This window comes from Equus quagga, chromosome 13, assembly GCF_021613505.1.
Source record: "Equus quagga isolate Etosha38 chromosome 13, UCLA_HA_Equagga_1.0, whole genome shotgun sequence".
NCBI lineage: Eukaryota > Metazoa > Chordata > Mammalia > Perissodactyla > Equidae > Equus > Equus quagga.
Window position 1 is genome coordinate 106,307,962 of NC_060279.1, and position 15,347 is coordinate 106,323,308.

General features: G+C 40.7%; 1 protein-coding gene across 1 annotated transcript in view; it reads right to left on the reverse strand.

The window, feature by feature from the left end:
* URI1 (URI1 prefoldin like chaperone) overlaps positions 1-15,286 on the reverse strand; it is a 68,496-nt gene extending 53,210 nt beyond the window's left edge. Inside the window, exon 1 of the mRNA XM_046682472.1 lies at positions 15,134-15,286. Coding sequence (XP_046538428.1) covers positions 15,134-15,286 — 153 coding nt within the window. The remainder of the gene's footprint in view (positions 1-15,133) is intronic.
* Between the last annotated feature and the right edge of the window lie 61 nt (positions 15,287-15,347).

Below are 15,347 nucleotides of genomic sequence, written 5' to 3' on the forward strand. Positions count from 1 at the left end.
ACACCAAGTTCATGGATTGGAAAACTTAATATTGTATATATGTCAATTCTCCCCAAATTGATCTTTAGATTGAAGGCATTCTTTTTTTTTTTTTATTTGAGGAAGATTAGCCCTGAGCTAACATCTGCTGCCAATCCTCTTTTTGCTGAGGAAGGCTGGCCCTGAGCTAACATCCGTGCCCATCTTCCTCTACTTTACATGTGGGACGCCTACCACAGCATGGCTTGCCAAGCGGTGCCATGGCTGCACCCGGGATGCGAACCTGCGAACCCCGGGCCGCTGAAGGGGAACGTGTGCACTTAACTGCTGCGCCACTGGGCCGTCCCTGAAGGCATTCTTTAGATTCAATAAATCTTTAAAGTCAAAGCGTTCCAAGCAAAACCCAAGCAGATTCAACACTGCAGAGTACTGAAAAGCTGATTCTAAAATATTAATGAAAAAGCAAAGGCTCAAGAACAGTAAAGACAATCTTGAAGAAGAACAAAGCTGAGGAATTTTACTTCTAGATATCAAGCCCTAGAAAGGAAGCATGGTACTGGTGCAAGTATGGGCAAATATCCAATGAAATAAACAGAAGAGAAGCAGAACTACACATACGTGATCACATAATTTACAACAAAAACATACTCCATATGGAATTAGAGCTATGCCTTAGGAGTAAAGGTTACATGCTAGGAATAAAAGTAAAACTGAAACAGACTAGCCCTAGCAAAATCCACTAACAATTCTCAACTGGGTATATTGATGCACTAGTACTCTGGCTGCTGAAAGAAAGCAAACTTACCCCCTCTTTGAAAGACGGTAAGACTCTTAAGAGTCTCTATAATTTTTCACTACAATGCCTGGCATCCAATCAAAACTTACAAAGCCGTCTATGAAAACAGGAGCAACTGATGAGAAACCAAGAGAAAAAATTAACAGAAATAAACCCTCATTTGACTTACATATCGCAGTTATAAGACATATACTTTATGATTAATACATTCATGAAAATTGAGGGAAGGTTGGAGACATCGACAGAGGCCTAGAATCACTTTTGTTAAGTGTCAAAAAATAAACTGTAGAAATAAAAAACACAATAGCTGAGATTAAGCATTTAGTAGATGGGTTTACTAGTAGACTAGATACATAAGAACAGAGGATCAGTGAACAGAAACACAGGTCAACAGAAAGATCCAAATTGGCATACAGAGCAAAAGGAGGACAGAAAATACAGAAGAGTAACAGATATGAGATACAGTGAAAACGTCTAATATATGTGTATTCAGAGTACCAAAAGTAGAGGAGAGAGACAATGACACAGAACCAGTATGTGAAGAGTAGACGAGAATTTTCTGAACCAACAAAAGGCATCGAATTACAGATTCAAGAAATTCTACATATTCGAAGCAGACTAAATACAAGGAAAACCACACCTAGCCACATCATAAACGCATAAAACCAAAGATGAAGAGAAAAATCCAAAAGCAGATAGAAGGGAAAATACATACAAATTCTTCAGAGAAAAAAACACTAAGACTGATGGAAGACTAAGAGAAACGAAGAAAGTCCAAAGATAATGGAATGACACCTTTAAAGTGTTGAAGAAAAAAATATTGCCAGCTTAGAATTAAATAAAAATGAAAATAGAATGTTTAAAACAATAATTCTAATGTCTTTAGGGTTAAGAAACCTATGTAGAAGTAAAATATATGACAATAGCACAAATGAGAGGCAGCTGGTTAATGAAATTAAATTATCAAGAGTATTTGAATAACCTTATAAATGGCAAAGTTTCAAAAGATTAGTGAATACTTCCTACTAACTTAAGGTAGTCTGTCATAAGAGAAGGACACATATCATAATCTCTAAGGTAATAAACTAAAAGGAAAATAAAAGCCAAATAACTATAAAGTTAATAGAGTGTAAAATGGAATTTAAGTATTTTATTAACACAGAAGAAAGAGAAACGAAGGAATAAAAACAAAGGTGACAAGTGGAAAACATATGGCAAGATGGGTAGACTTATATCCCAACAAGCGATGGATGAAAAACTTTAAAGACCTAAATAAACACAGATATAACATGTTCACAGATTAGAACTACAAACATAAAAGGACAATGAGGTAACATCAGAATGCTAACAATGAAAAAACTGGCAATATCAAATAACACAGTTAACATTTAACTGAAAAATCTGACATATTTTTCAAGTAAGAGCCTAATTAAGATAAACTAACGGTCCCTAAGATAGAAGGTGTAGATCACACAGAAGGAATCGACAAGATTTAGTAAATTAGCGGTCTGATGGAGATGGATCAGATCAGGCTGTTGAAGAGTGTTGCCCAGAATAGAGACAGGGATATACACCATGCAGATTAAGGACAAAGATGATAAATTCAATTTTCATAGACGAGATGGAGCTGCTGTGGGCCATACAAGCCAATCTGCCCAGAATGCGACAGGTCCAGGTGAGAGCAGAGGCCACAGAGGAAGGAGGATATGAGAGAGGATACACAGAGAGAGAAAAGATGACAGCCAAAGATGGAAAGTACAGGGATTACCAACATTTAAGGATTAGGTAAAGAAACCAAAGAGACTGAGTAGGAATAGAAAAAGAGGAAGGAGAACCACAAAAAAGCAAAGTCACAGAAGTTCCTAAGGGACAGAGTTTCAAGAGGTTACCAGGGAGCAATTAAGGTTTCGAATGAAGCACAGACGTCAACTAAGGCCAGAACTGAGAAAAAGCCCACTGAGTTTGGCAAGTGAAATACAATAAAAACATGAGCTAGAGTAATTACAATGAAAAGATGGAGGCAGAAATAGCTTACAGTAGGCTGAGAAGCAAATGAAAAGCAAAGAATTAGAAAGAGAGCAATTATCACACTGTATTGTGTTCTCTGATAACACGTTTCCTCTAAGTCTTTAAGTTGCTTGAAGGCAGACAAGACACCACGCATCTAGCACAGTGCCTGGCATATAACTCACTTTTCTCTTTTTATTCTTTGGAAAAAGTACTCGTATGCAATAACTTTAATATTACACAAATCATAAAATCAAGAAATCAAAGGATTAGGAAAAATTGCCAAGTCCACAGATTAAATACGATTTTTTTTTTTTTGCTATATTGTATTAGGATCTCTTAAAAAAAATTTGTAACAGAAACATATTTACAGTATTCTGCCCCCCAAAAACATGTCATTATCCTAAGGTACAGAAATAAGTGGAGAGTAGCCAGAAGTAACCTAGAAAGACATGAGTCAAACAATACAAGGGTCTCAAATCACATTTTAATAACTCTGGATTTCATTCTAAGTCTAAGGGGAAGCCACCAAAGGATTATGAGGAGAGTGACTAAATGATATATTTCAATTTTGCATTGTTTAAAAAAATACAGCTCTGGAAAATAGATAGAAGAGGAGCAAGAGTGGAACCAAGACCAGCCAGGATTACTGCCTCCAGGTAAGAAACAATAACCTGAAAATGACAGTGGAGATAGTCAACTCAAGAAACTCAAAACACGGTTTTCTAGGTTTTGGACATCATATTTTTCTAGTCCTTTTATCTCTTTTTATTTAGTATTGTAAATTAAATTTAAAGTAATAGCTCTTTGAGAAGGTAATTATAAATATGGTTTATAAAGCTAAACCAATTTACCCTTTGACTCAGTAATCCCACCTCTACGACTTGGTCTGAAGTCAATTCATAAGTGAGAAAAACATATGCAGAGTGACTCACTGAAGCATTATGTGTACTATCTAGAGGCTGAAAACCACCAAATGCCCATCAGTAAGATACCAGCTGAGTACCTGATGATACACCCATACGATGGACTACTACCCAACCATGGATGAGGAAGAGCTCTACCAACCAGAGTAATTCCCAGGTATATCATTTAATGAGAAAAACAAAGGGCAAAATATAATATGCTACCTTTTGTCTAAGAAAGTGGGAGGGGAGATAAGACAGCATGTTTTAGTATCTCTTTTTAAAGAAGAAACACAGGGAGGATAAACTACAAATTAATAAAAACGGTTACCAATAGGGGTAGGTAGGAGCAGGGATGGGAATGATTTAGTGTACATGGCATACCTTTTGATATAGTTATGATTTTAAACCATGTACATGTTTTATGTATTCATAAAATAAAATTAAGTCCAACTGATAAAAAAGCAAACACTAAAATTCAATACACATAGAAGCTATACATCAAATCAAAGATAAAACTGCACAGAAAAAAAATAATAATAATTCAAGGAACTTTTGAGATCAGTACCCTAACTGTGTACCCCAAGGAGGTTAATTCTATTAGAAGAAAAGGAACTGCAAAGAAATCTCAAACTTTACTTCATAGGTTTGCTCTTTGCACTGGTATTAATGTAGTAATTCTGAAACTATTTTGTGTATGTTGTAGGATAAAGCAAATAAATAAATATGGATGTTGTTGAGAACCAAAGTTTTCACCATGGAAGAGAGACTGCGGGAAGTTGAGAAAGAACCCTGTGGTAATGGCTTTGAATGGAAAGTATCAGGGACAGATGCACTAAACTCAATTTTCATTTTTGAGTTCCTTTTTTAAGCAGTTCTAACTATTTGCAAGGATTGATATTTCATGACTTCTATTCTTTCTTAGAGGTCTTGCAAAGAATAAAGAGAAAACTTACTTGTTAAACAAAAGAATAAAACTTATTTTATCTTGCAATTACCTTATGAGTAGATTGAACCTTTTTACAAGTCTAAGACACATCATGGGATCCTAGTGATTTTATTTATCCTGCATCTTGTGATTTCAACATCCTAGTAATTATTTCATGATTACTTACCAATTACTTCTAACTTACACTTTAAAAAGCCAGTCCTTGTGGTCCAGTGGTCAAGACTTGGCACTCTCACCACTGTGGCCTGGGTTTGTTTTTGGTCAGGAACCGCGCCAACTGTCTGTCATTTTTCACAGTGTGGTGGTTGCATGTTGCTGTGCCACCATGAAAGCTATGCCACCGCTATTTCAAATCCCAGCAGCGTCACCCATGGTGGATGGGTTTCAGCAGAGCTTCCAGACTAAGACAGACTAGGAAGAAGGACCTGGCCACCTAATTCTGAAAAAAACTGGCCATGAGAACCCTGTGAATAGCAGTGGAGCATCATCTGATAGAGTGCTGGAAGGTGAGAGGATGGCACAGAAAGACCAGGCAAGGTTCCCCTCTGCTGGACACAGGGGCACTAGGAGTTGGAATTGACTCGTCAGCACTAACTACAAATGCTTAAAAAAAAAAAAAAAAAAAAAAAGAGCTATATAATAAGAAATGGAAGCATCATGGAATCACCTAGAAGGATGATGCAATCAATAGTGAAAAATCATCCTTCAGTTTTCTTACTGTATTGCCCAAAATATCCCATCACCTTTCAAAAAAGTATAGGAGGCAGCCTGGTGGTATAACGGTTAAGTTTGTACACTCCGCTTCAGCAGCTCTGGGTTGGCAGCTTCAGATCCTGGGCACAGACCTACACCACTCATCAAGCCATGATGTGGCAGCGTCCCACATAAAAGAGAGGAAGACTGGCACAGATGTTAGCTCAGGGCCAATCTTCCTCACAAAATAGATAAAAGACTAGAGACACCATTTTTGTAGTCTGTTTTTAAATTTCATACACAGCTGACAATTCAGAATTTTTCACATTCTACCCATAATGACAAAGAGAAGCGATACAAAGACACTTCACAATTATTAAACAAATCAGAATATGAATAAGAAAAGACACCAGCTCTCATTACCAGTGCTGCCCAATAGAATTTTCTTCAATGATGGAAATCTTCAAAATCAACACTGTCCAGTGCAACAGCAAATAGCCACATGTGGTTACCCAGCACTTAAAATGTGGCTATTGCTACCAAAAAACTTAATTTCTTTTAAATTTTACTTAATTTTAATTTTAATTTTAACAGCCACATGCAGTTAGTGGCCACCATAATGGATAGCACGACTAGACACAAATGACAATGAAAATGATAATATAAATTAAATCTCAGATTATGAGTCTTCAGATGACAATATCCTAGATGAATTTCCTCAAACTCAACAATCAATGAGCAATATACAAAATTAACTCAAAGTGTACCAATTACCAAAATCTAAGATCTAAAATTATAAAACTTTTAGAAGAAAACATAGGTGTAAATCTTTGTGACCTTGGATTCGGCAATGGGTTCTTAGATATGATGCCAAAAGCATGAGCAAGAAAAGAAAAAATAAACTAGACTTCATCATAATTAAAAACTTTTGTGCATCAAAGGATATTACCAAGAAAGTGAAAAGGTAACCTACAGAATGAGAAAACATATGCAAATCATATGACTGATAAGAGTTTAATACCTAGATTACACAAAGAAAAACTACAATTCAACAACAAAAAGACAACCCAATTTAAAAATGGGCAAAGGACTTGAATAGTCATTTCTCCAAAGAAGATATACAAATGGCCAATAAACACATGAAAAGATGCTCAACATCCTTAGTCATTAGAGAAATGTAAATCAAAACTACAATGAGATACCTCTTAATACCTATTAGGACAGCCATAATTTTTTTAAAAAGTGGAAAATAAGTGTTGGCAAAGATGTGGAGAAATTGGAAACTTCATGCATTGCTAGTGGGAATGTAAAATTGCACAAACACAGTGGAAAACAATTTGGTGGTTCCTCAAAAAGTTAAACATAGAACTATCATGTGACTCAGCAATTCCACTCCTAGGCTTATACCCTAAAGAATTGAAAACAGGTACTCAAACAGATATTTGTACACCAAGATTCATAGCAGCATTGCTCATAATTAGCAAAAAGGTGGAAACAATCCAAGTGTTCATCAACAGATAAATGGATAAACAAAATGTGGTATATACATACAATGGAATATTATGCAGCCATAAAAAGGAATAAAGTTCTAATACGTGACATAACACAGATGAACCCTGAAAACATTACAGTGTGTAAAATAAGCCAGTCACAAAAGGACAAATATTATATGATTCTACTTCTATGAAATATCTAGAATTGGTAAATTCATGACAGAAAGTGGATTAGAAGTTACAGGGGCTCAAGGGAGAAGAGAATGAGAGAGTTACGGCTTAATGGTTACAGACTTTCTGTTTGGGGTGATGAAAAGGTTTTGAAAACGATGATGGTTACACAACAGTGAATGTAATTAATGCCACTGAATTATACACTTAAAAATTATTAATACGGTAAATTTTATTTTACCACAACAAATAAGATTACCTGGAATAAAAGATCTCTAAATTTTATTTCTTTTTCCACTCCTTCAAGTTTTTAAGGTACTTGAGGTGAGAGACAGGAAGGAAAAATACCATGGTGGCACTAGAAATGAGTTTCGAAAGCAGGAACCACGTAATGGTCTATCTTTGTATCTCCCTAAGTCTTAGAACAGATCATGCCAACTGGGAAGAGAACAACACATATCTTAATATAGTGGATGTTGAATAAAGGGTGACTGGCTTAAATGAAGAAAATAAAAGAATCAACGAGTATACAATATACTTCTAAGAACAAAAAAAGAAATAGGGTATTGCCATCTAGTCAGTCATCCAATAAGAACTCCATCATCTAATAGCTGGCAACAAGAACCTGGCCTATTCCATTTTTCTAAGAGGACGTGTGGCAGTCTTCTTAAATCTCTTATGATATTTGTGCACTAAAATTTACTTTATACAAAGAGGACTGCTATATTTAAATTCTTATTAAAATATCCAAGGAAACTGTTTTTCACCATCACTTATTCTTACTTCTGTAAATTATCTGTAAAAATCACTTAAAAATATAAAAGCAGAAAGGATCCCTGAGACCTACATGGTAAGCCGTGGTGACGGTTTTTCCTGACACACTAAGATGGTTATTGTGTCCTCAGCACTGGCCCTGAAAGGGCCTAAATCCAGTAACATCCCAGGAGCCATGAGCACCACCTGGGCCTAGATCTTGGTTTCCAGCGCTTCTCAGTAAAGAGAACCAGGGCGCTTTGAGGAAATAGTCAATTTCACAACTAAGGCAAGAAAACTACAAGGTAAGCCTAAGACATCTTGTGCCAGAAAGCAAGGTAATAACCAAAGAATGATGGCACTTGCTATAAGGATGTAGGAGCTGCCTTGAAGGAGACCCCACTGGCCAAATTTCGGACAATTTGAGCATCAAAAGGAATAACGACAAATTATAACACATTGAATTTAAAATAAAAAACACAGGAGTTTATAGTGATACTAAAAGAGGGGAAAGAGCTCCTCTTTACAGAAAAATTCCAGCTATAAATATAGATGGTCAGAAAAGTACTAATTTGCAAATACCAATATACTAACTGATTCAGGCAAGGATCACCCATAGTAAAGGACTGTAGGGGAAGAGGATATTTACACTGTCTTCAAGTACTATTACTATTTAGAAAGTACTTATTCCTTACACAGGGGAAAAGATGCACTTCTGGCGGAGAAATCTGACAGATATCACCTTAAACAAGTAATCAGCAACACCAATAATAAGATAAAATAACATTATGTCTCCTGCTGTGATGCAACAGGAAGTGATCATCATCCACGTAGTATTCTTGCCAAAAATGTTTAACTTTGTTTCCTCATGATTACTTTCATCAGACATCTCCAAATTGTGGAGCACTCTACAAGAAAACTGTTGTAAACTCTTCAAAAACACCAATTTCATGGGGCCAGCCCCATGGCCGAGTGGTTTAAGTTCATGCGCTCTGCACTCCGCTTCGGTGGCCCAGGGTTTCACCGGTTCAGATCCTGGGTGCGGACATGGCACTGCTCATCAGGCCATGCTGAGGCGGCATCCCACATGCCACAACTAGAAGGACCCACAACTAAAATATACAGCTATGTACTATGGGAATTTGGGGAGAAAAAGTAGGAAAAAAGTTTAAAAAAAAATTTCATAAAGACAAAAGAAGGCAGGGAGATTGTTTTAGACGAAAAGAGACTAAAGGAATAAGACAGCCAAATGCAATCTCTGATTGAAATCTTGGATTGAAAAAGAGAGATATAAAGAACACTTTCAGAAAAACTGAGGAAATCTGAATATGTTAAAAAATATTATTGTGTGTCAATGTTCATTTCTTGGATGTGAAAAAAGATATTACAACTATGTAGGAGAATGACCTCGTTTAAAATGATATGTGCTTAAGTGTTAGGGACGTAATGATGTGTGCAATTTATTTTCAAATGGTTCAGTAAGAAGAAAAGAAATCTATACAGAGAAAGAAAAAGCAAATGGGACAAAGCATCACTGGTGATTCTCAACTGTCCTTTCAACTCTTCTGTTGTCTTACAAGTTTTCAAAACAAACAATTGCAGCTTTAAAAAAATGGCTTTGGACAGACTAAAGATTGAGACTCACCAATCTGGAGATGAAGGCAAGAATGACACAAGCTAAGAGATTTTTAAACCCAAACTGAAAACATTAGGTGAGAGAACAAAATCGGCAGTTCGGGTCAAAGCACAGACTACACGCATCTCCTTCACCTTTTGCCCACTAGCGTTGTGGAACAATTCTTGCCTGTTACTCCAATCTGGAAAGCCCTAATAAAATGAAAATGGGGTTTTTCTCTACCTTAAAATACTGTATTATAATGTTTATTAATAACTTTCAAAAGACTAAAAACCAAAGCTGTTTTTTCTCATGGCACATGACTGGCATGATGATAAGTGCTAACAACAAAAACAAATTGTTCTAAAATAAAATCTAAGTCACAAGTAATGAGTTCTGAAAACTCATCTACTTACAAATGTATCTTTGGCTATAAGCAAACTTATTCTTACAACTTTCCCTTTCTTAAAAAGGAAAAAAAGAAAAGAACTTCAGCATTAGAAAGATCAGATATACTCTCTTCAATAAACTACCTATAATTACTCAATTTAGAAAAAGCATTTTCTAAAATTCAATACCCATTCAGAAAAACTCTTAGCTAACTAGGAATATAAGAAAATTACTTAATCTGATAAAAAGTAAACAGAGAAAATATCCACAGTAAACATTATACTTAATGGTGAATTTCTGAAAGTTTACCCCTAACACTCACTATCACCATTTCTATTCAACCTTGCCCTAGAAATCCTAGCCAGTTCAAAAGGCAAGAAAAAGAAAGAAAGAGCATAAGGAATGGAAAGGATACAATAAGGAAACCCTGAGGAATCCCAAAAGAACTTACCCTACCAGGTATCAAGGTGCTATAGCACTTAAGCGCAGGTTTGGTGCAAGAACAGACAAACAGGCCAATGGAACAGTCGAGAAATACAGCCACACATATAGTCACCTGATTTATGACAAAGATGACAGTGCAGTGGAAAGAAGAGATTCTTTCCAATAAATGGTAACGGGGCAACTAGGCATCCAGATGGTAAAAAATGAAACCTGAGCGGAATTCCCCATTAGACACAAAATCAATTCTAGGTAGAATATAGGCCTAAACGTGAAAGGCAAAACAACAAAGCTTCTAGAAGACAATAGACAATATAAAAGGAGATCTTTAGAACATTAGGATAAGAAAGACTTCCTAAAAACAAGAGAAAAGAAAAAAAATAACCATGAAGGAAATGACTGCTAAAATTAAGAATTTCTACTCATAAAAGTATACCATTACAGGGGCCGGCCCTGTGGCTGAGTGGGTAAGTTCGCGCGCTCCGCTCTGGTGGCCCAGGGTTCGGATCCTGGGCACGGACACGGCACCGCTCATCAGGCCATGTTGAGGCAGCGCCCCATGTGCCACAACTAGAAGGACCACAACTAAAAAAATACATACAACTAAATACTGGGGGGATTTGGGGAGAAAAAGAAGGGAAAAAAAAAGATTGGCAACAGTAGTTACCTCAGGTGCCAATCTTTAAACAAAAAAAAGTATAACATTACAGTGTCAAATCAAGCCACAGACTAGGGAAGAAATTCACAAGACATAACTGAAAAAGCACTCATATCAAAAGTACGCAAAGACTTACTATGAATCAATTAAAATATGTCAAAGAGGGGCGAGCCCGGTGGCTCAGCAGTTAAGCGGGCACATTCCGCTTCGGAGGCCCGGGGTTCGGCAGTTCGGATCCTGGGTGCGGACATGGCACCGCTTGGCACGCCATGCTGTGGTAAGGCATCCCACATATAAAGTAGAGGAAGATGGGCACAGATGTTAGGTCAGGGCCAGTCTTCCTCAGCAAAAAGAGGAGGATTGACGGCAGTTAGCTCAGGGCTAATCTTCCTCAAAAAAAAAAAGACAAAACCCAATGCAAATAGCCAATAAATGTGTGAAAAGGTAATCAACCTCATTAGTCAATACTAGAATGGCTGGCAAATATGAAAAGGACAGACAGTACCAAGCGGTGATAAGGATATGAAGTAGCTAGAACTTTCACCCACTGCTGACAGGAGTGTAAACTGCTATGACCACTTGAGAAAAGAAACCTATGTAGAACTGAAGACACAAATACCCCATGAAAAAGTTCAGGGCAAAAACTAGAAACAACCCAAATTGTTCACCTGAAAAATTAAGAGGGTTAAGGAAGACTTTGACACCAGATCTCTAAACGTCTACCACAATGCCTGGCACACACCAAATTCGCTCTATAGGCAGGATGCAGTCCCGTCCTCACTCCCTTTCTCCACGCACGACCAAGGGACACTTCTTTTTGATTCTCAAAAGACATTCCAATGGCTTCGCATCTCACAAAAATAAAAACCAAAATCCTTACAATAACCTAGTATGGCTCTCACACTGACTCATTCTGAGATGTCTGCCCTAACTAGAAAGCTCTTCTCCAAAATATCCTCCCTTACCTTATTTTTCTACCTAGCCTTACCTATCACAAACCACCTGACGTGTTACATGGGCCTGTGCCACGGCTTCACGACTAGAATGTAATCTCCAAGAAAGCAAGGACTTTCTCCACTTTGTCCACTACTGCATCCTCTTCAGAACACACCTGGCATGGAGCAGGTACTCAATAAACATCTGCCGATAAATTAAACACTTGAATTCTGGGCTTGGAGGGAAGAACAGCTGTTGTATGCAGTACATGGCTGACACTTCCTTAAACTAAGTGCAGTTTAGTTCATCAAATATAAAAACCCTCCTTTAAGTTAGTTGTTCTGCTTTATGAAAAATCTGAAATATTTACCCTTAACGCATTTAATTCCCCAGGTTCTAGATCAGGAAAACATATGTCATTCCAAAATTCCAAGTGAGAATTACATAAGCACTCGATAATAATTAAAATAATAAAAATATCCTCATGAATTTTCTAAAGTTACTATTATCCTGCAAATAACCTATGAAAACCATACTACATACCACTTTTTTCACATTACAATAAAATCTCAGTAATTCTGTTAATAAAAGATAATACACACATAAAAAATAGGTATTGCAGAAATATCACCTTAGTCAATAAACCAAAACTTCAACCTAATGCAATTCCAAGGTAGAAGCCGAGTGAACCAGATTTCAATAGGAGGAACCCTCCCTAGAACAGGTCAAGGTACTCCACGACAGTCCTGCGTCAGGATTTTAAGGCCTAAGTCAGTGCAGAGAGGCTCCTAAGTAGCTCATTTTTCCACCAAATATTTTACTGCTACTGGTAAGAAAAGATTTAGTTAAAAAAAAGATGATCCATGTTCCCTTTTGTCCCTGTACTTTTTGACAGAGAATTAAGAGTAAATAAAACCTCCAAGAAAAAAGAAAAAAGGAAACCAACTGGGGGGATGAATGTTTGAATAAATTTAATCTGTCAACTCGAGAGTAACCAAGAAATAAACCTCCCTAATTGATGCTCAAAGCAGCCAAGGGCCATTTTTCAGACCCAAAAAGTATTTAGCAATTAAAGATACGACATCCCAGTTTTCATTAAAATAAGTTTTACTGACAGCCTTTATTGAAAAATTATAATCTTATCCAATTTCACTCAGTTTTACGTAAAACAAGAAATGGAAGTGTGTGCTTTTAGAACATTTCATGGTGTGTTCTCTTATACAAACTGCATGAATACTTACATAGAAGGGTAAGTGGAACCACACTATACATACTGTTCTGCAATTTTTAATGCCTGCATAAAAGCTCCTTATATGTATGATGATTTATTTAACCAGTCCCCTAGCGTTGGTTTTTAGTTTTTTCATTATTATAAACAAAGCTGCAGAAAACTCTTCTGTACATGTCGTTTTGCTAGGTCAAAAGAAGAATAAAAAAAGTTTCAGCCTTGATGCTATAAGTGAAATCAATGTTAAAATATTCGATACTGCCCATTTATTACACATGTCACTTACTGGGGTTGTGGCTCATTCATGCGCCTTGTCTTTTTTCCTCAGGTTACTAATGTTTTTGTTCTTGTTATTCAATGCTCCAAAGGATAGACAAGAAAAAAACAGAGGGACCGAGGTAGAACCTGTTATACTCCTTAGCTGAATTCTTCAGAAAACAAAAACAAAATAAACTGCTGAGCAACATTTAACCCACATGACCTCGCAGCCCTTCTCAACCAAGATTCCCAGAGGACACAAGGCCCCAACCCTAAGGAATCCACAGCAAGTAACCAACCCATTTCTCGCCTCTGCATCTAGAGCCTACCGGCCAGGATCCATTCTGGGGAAAACCGGAAAAAGCCCTTCAATTCATTTTTGTCAGGTTTTAATTCTCAGAGAACTCAGGCAGGCCAAGGCCAAGGCCGAGCCCAGGGCAGGTTTAATCCGACCTGCCTAACGGAATGCTAACCGGCACACCAGAACAGAGCTCTGACGACTTTCCCTCTCCTGCTCCAAGAGCGTCCCGGCCGCCACCCGCTCCAGGTCACCGCGCTCCTCCCGCCGGGCGGGCTCTACAGCCGAGGTCCCTGGAGAAACTTCTCCTTGGCCGTCAAGTCTTCCTACGCTCCCCTCCAGGCCCCGGCCGGCGATCCCAGCCGTCTGTCCTGCGGCCTGAGGTCTCCGGTCCCCCGGGAACGCGCTGCACCCACGGCAGACGCGCGCTCAGGGCCACAGCACGGGGCGGCGGGGGCCGAGCCGCGCCCGCCGAGGGCTCCGAGGGGTCCCCAGGCCCGCCCCGCCCAGGGCAGCGCTCCGGGGCCCCGGGGCCACGCCGGCAGCGGCTCAGGGTGCCCGGCGTGGATCCCCGGGATCTCGGCCCCGCTGAGGCCACAACACACCCAGGGTCTCGTCCTCGCAAGCCGGCCGGGACGGGCCACGTGCGGCAGCACCACGCACGCGCCACCGCGGCGCCGGCGCCGCCCCCACTCACACGCGGCGCGCTCCGGCCTCGAGGCCGCCCCGAAGCCCCGCAGAGCGACCACCGGCAGCAGTTTTGCCAAAATTAACGAACTGGTTTCATGAAGAGCTGGCCTGCCCTGGTTTTCCTCTTAAAGAAAAATTAAGATTCACTAACATCACAATGTAAACGTGCTAAACCTGCTCCCTTTTAAACCCCCATCCTGAAAAAAGTCAAGTTCAAAGCCCAGCCGCTGCGGACGGCGTCGAAGGCCCCGGCGCCCGGACCGCACCGCGCGGCCGTCCTGCCCGACTGGCCCCCCGCCGCTGACACCGGGCAAACGACCTCCTAACGCTCTGACCCTGACGGTCGCTCCCAGGACGGCAGGGGACATCTTAAGTAAATGCTGCTTTGCAAAGTAAGAATTTCAAACTTTCGGAGAGTGCGACTCCGCAAGGCTGCAGAATACAAAGGCGACATCTCGGGTGAAAAGGCACCGGCTTCACCGGCGCGCGTCCTGCCCAGGCCCGCCGGGCGCGCAGAACTCTCCCCCCTCCACCGGCAGCGTGACCCTCAGCCCCTGCACGACTGCGCCTAACCTCTCAGGAAGCGGCGTCCACCGGACCAGCACCAGCCGCCCGGCGGGAAGCGCACGGCCGCGCCGGGCGGCCCTCGGCGGACTTCCGTCCCTCACGCGCCGAGCGGCGCCCCGGCCGGGCGGCCAGCGAGCCCACAGCGAGAGCGAGAGCGCGGCCGCCCCGCCGCGCGCACTCCACAACTCGCTCGGACGCACGCGGACGGCCGCCCCGCCGCCCCGCCGCCCGCGAGGTCAGCGCCCAGACAAAGGCCGCCGAGCGCCGAGCCCGCTCCCCGCGCTCCGGGCCGGCGCGGCCTGTTACCTTTTCCTGCTCCTCGCGGAGCCGCGCCACCTCCGGGGCGCGCAGCGGCGCGGCGGCGGCCGGCGCGGGGGGCCCGGGGCCGAGCGGGGCCTCCATGGCGGGCGCCGGCCTCAGCGCGGCGAGCGAGTCCTCAGGCAGCCTCTGCGGGGGCATCGCCGCGGACACCAGGCCGGCGCCCGCGTGCTCGCCCTCCTGCGCCGCGCGCCCCGCGCCG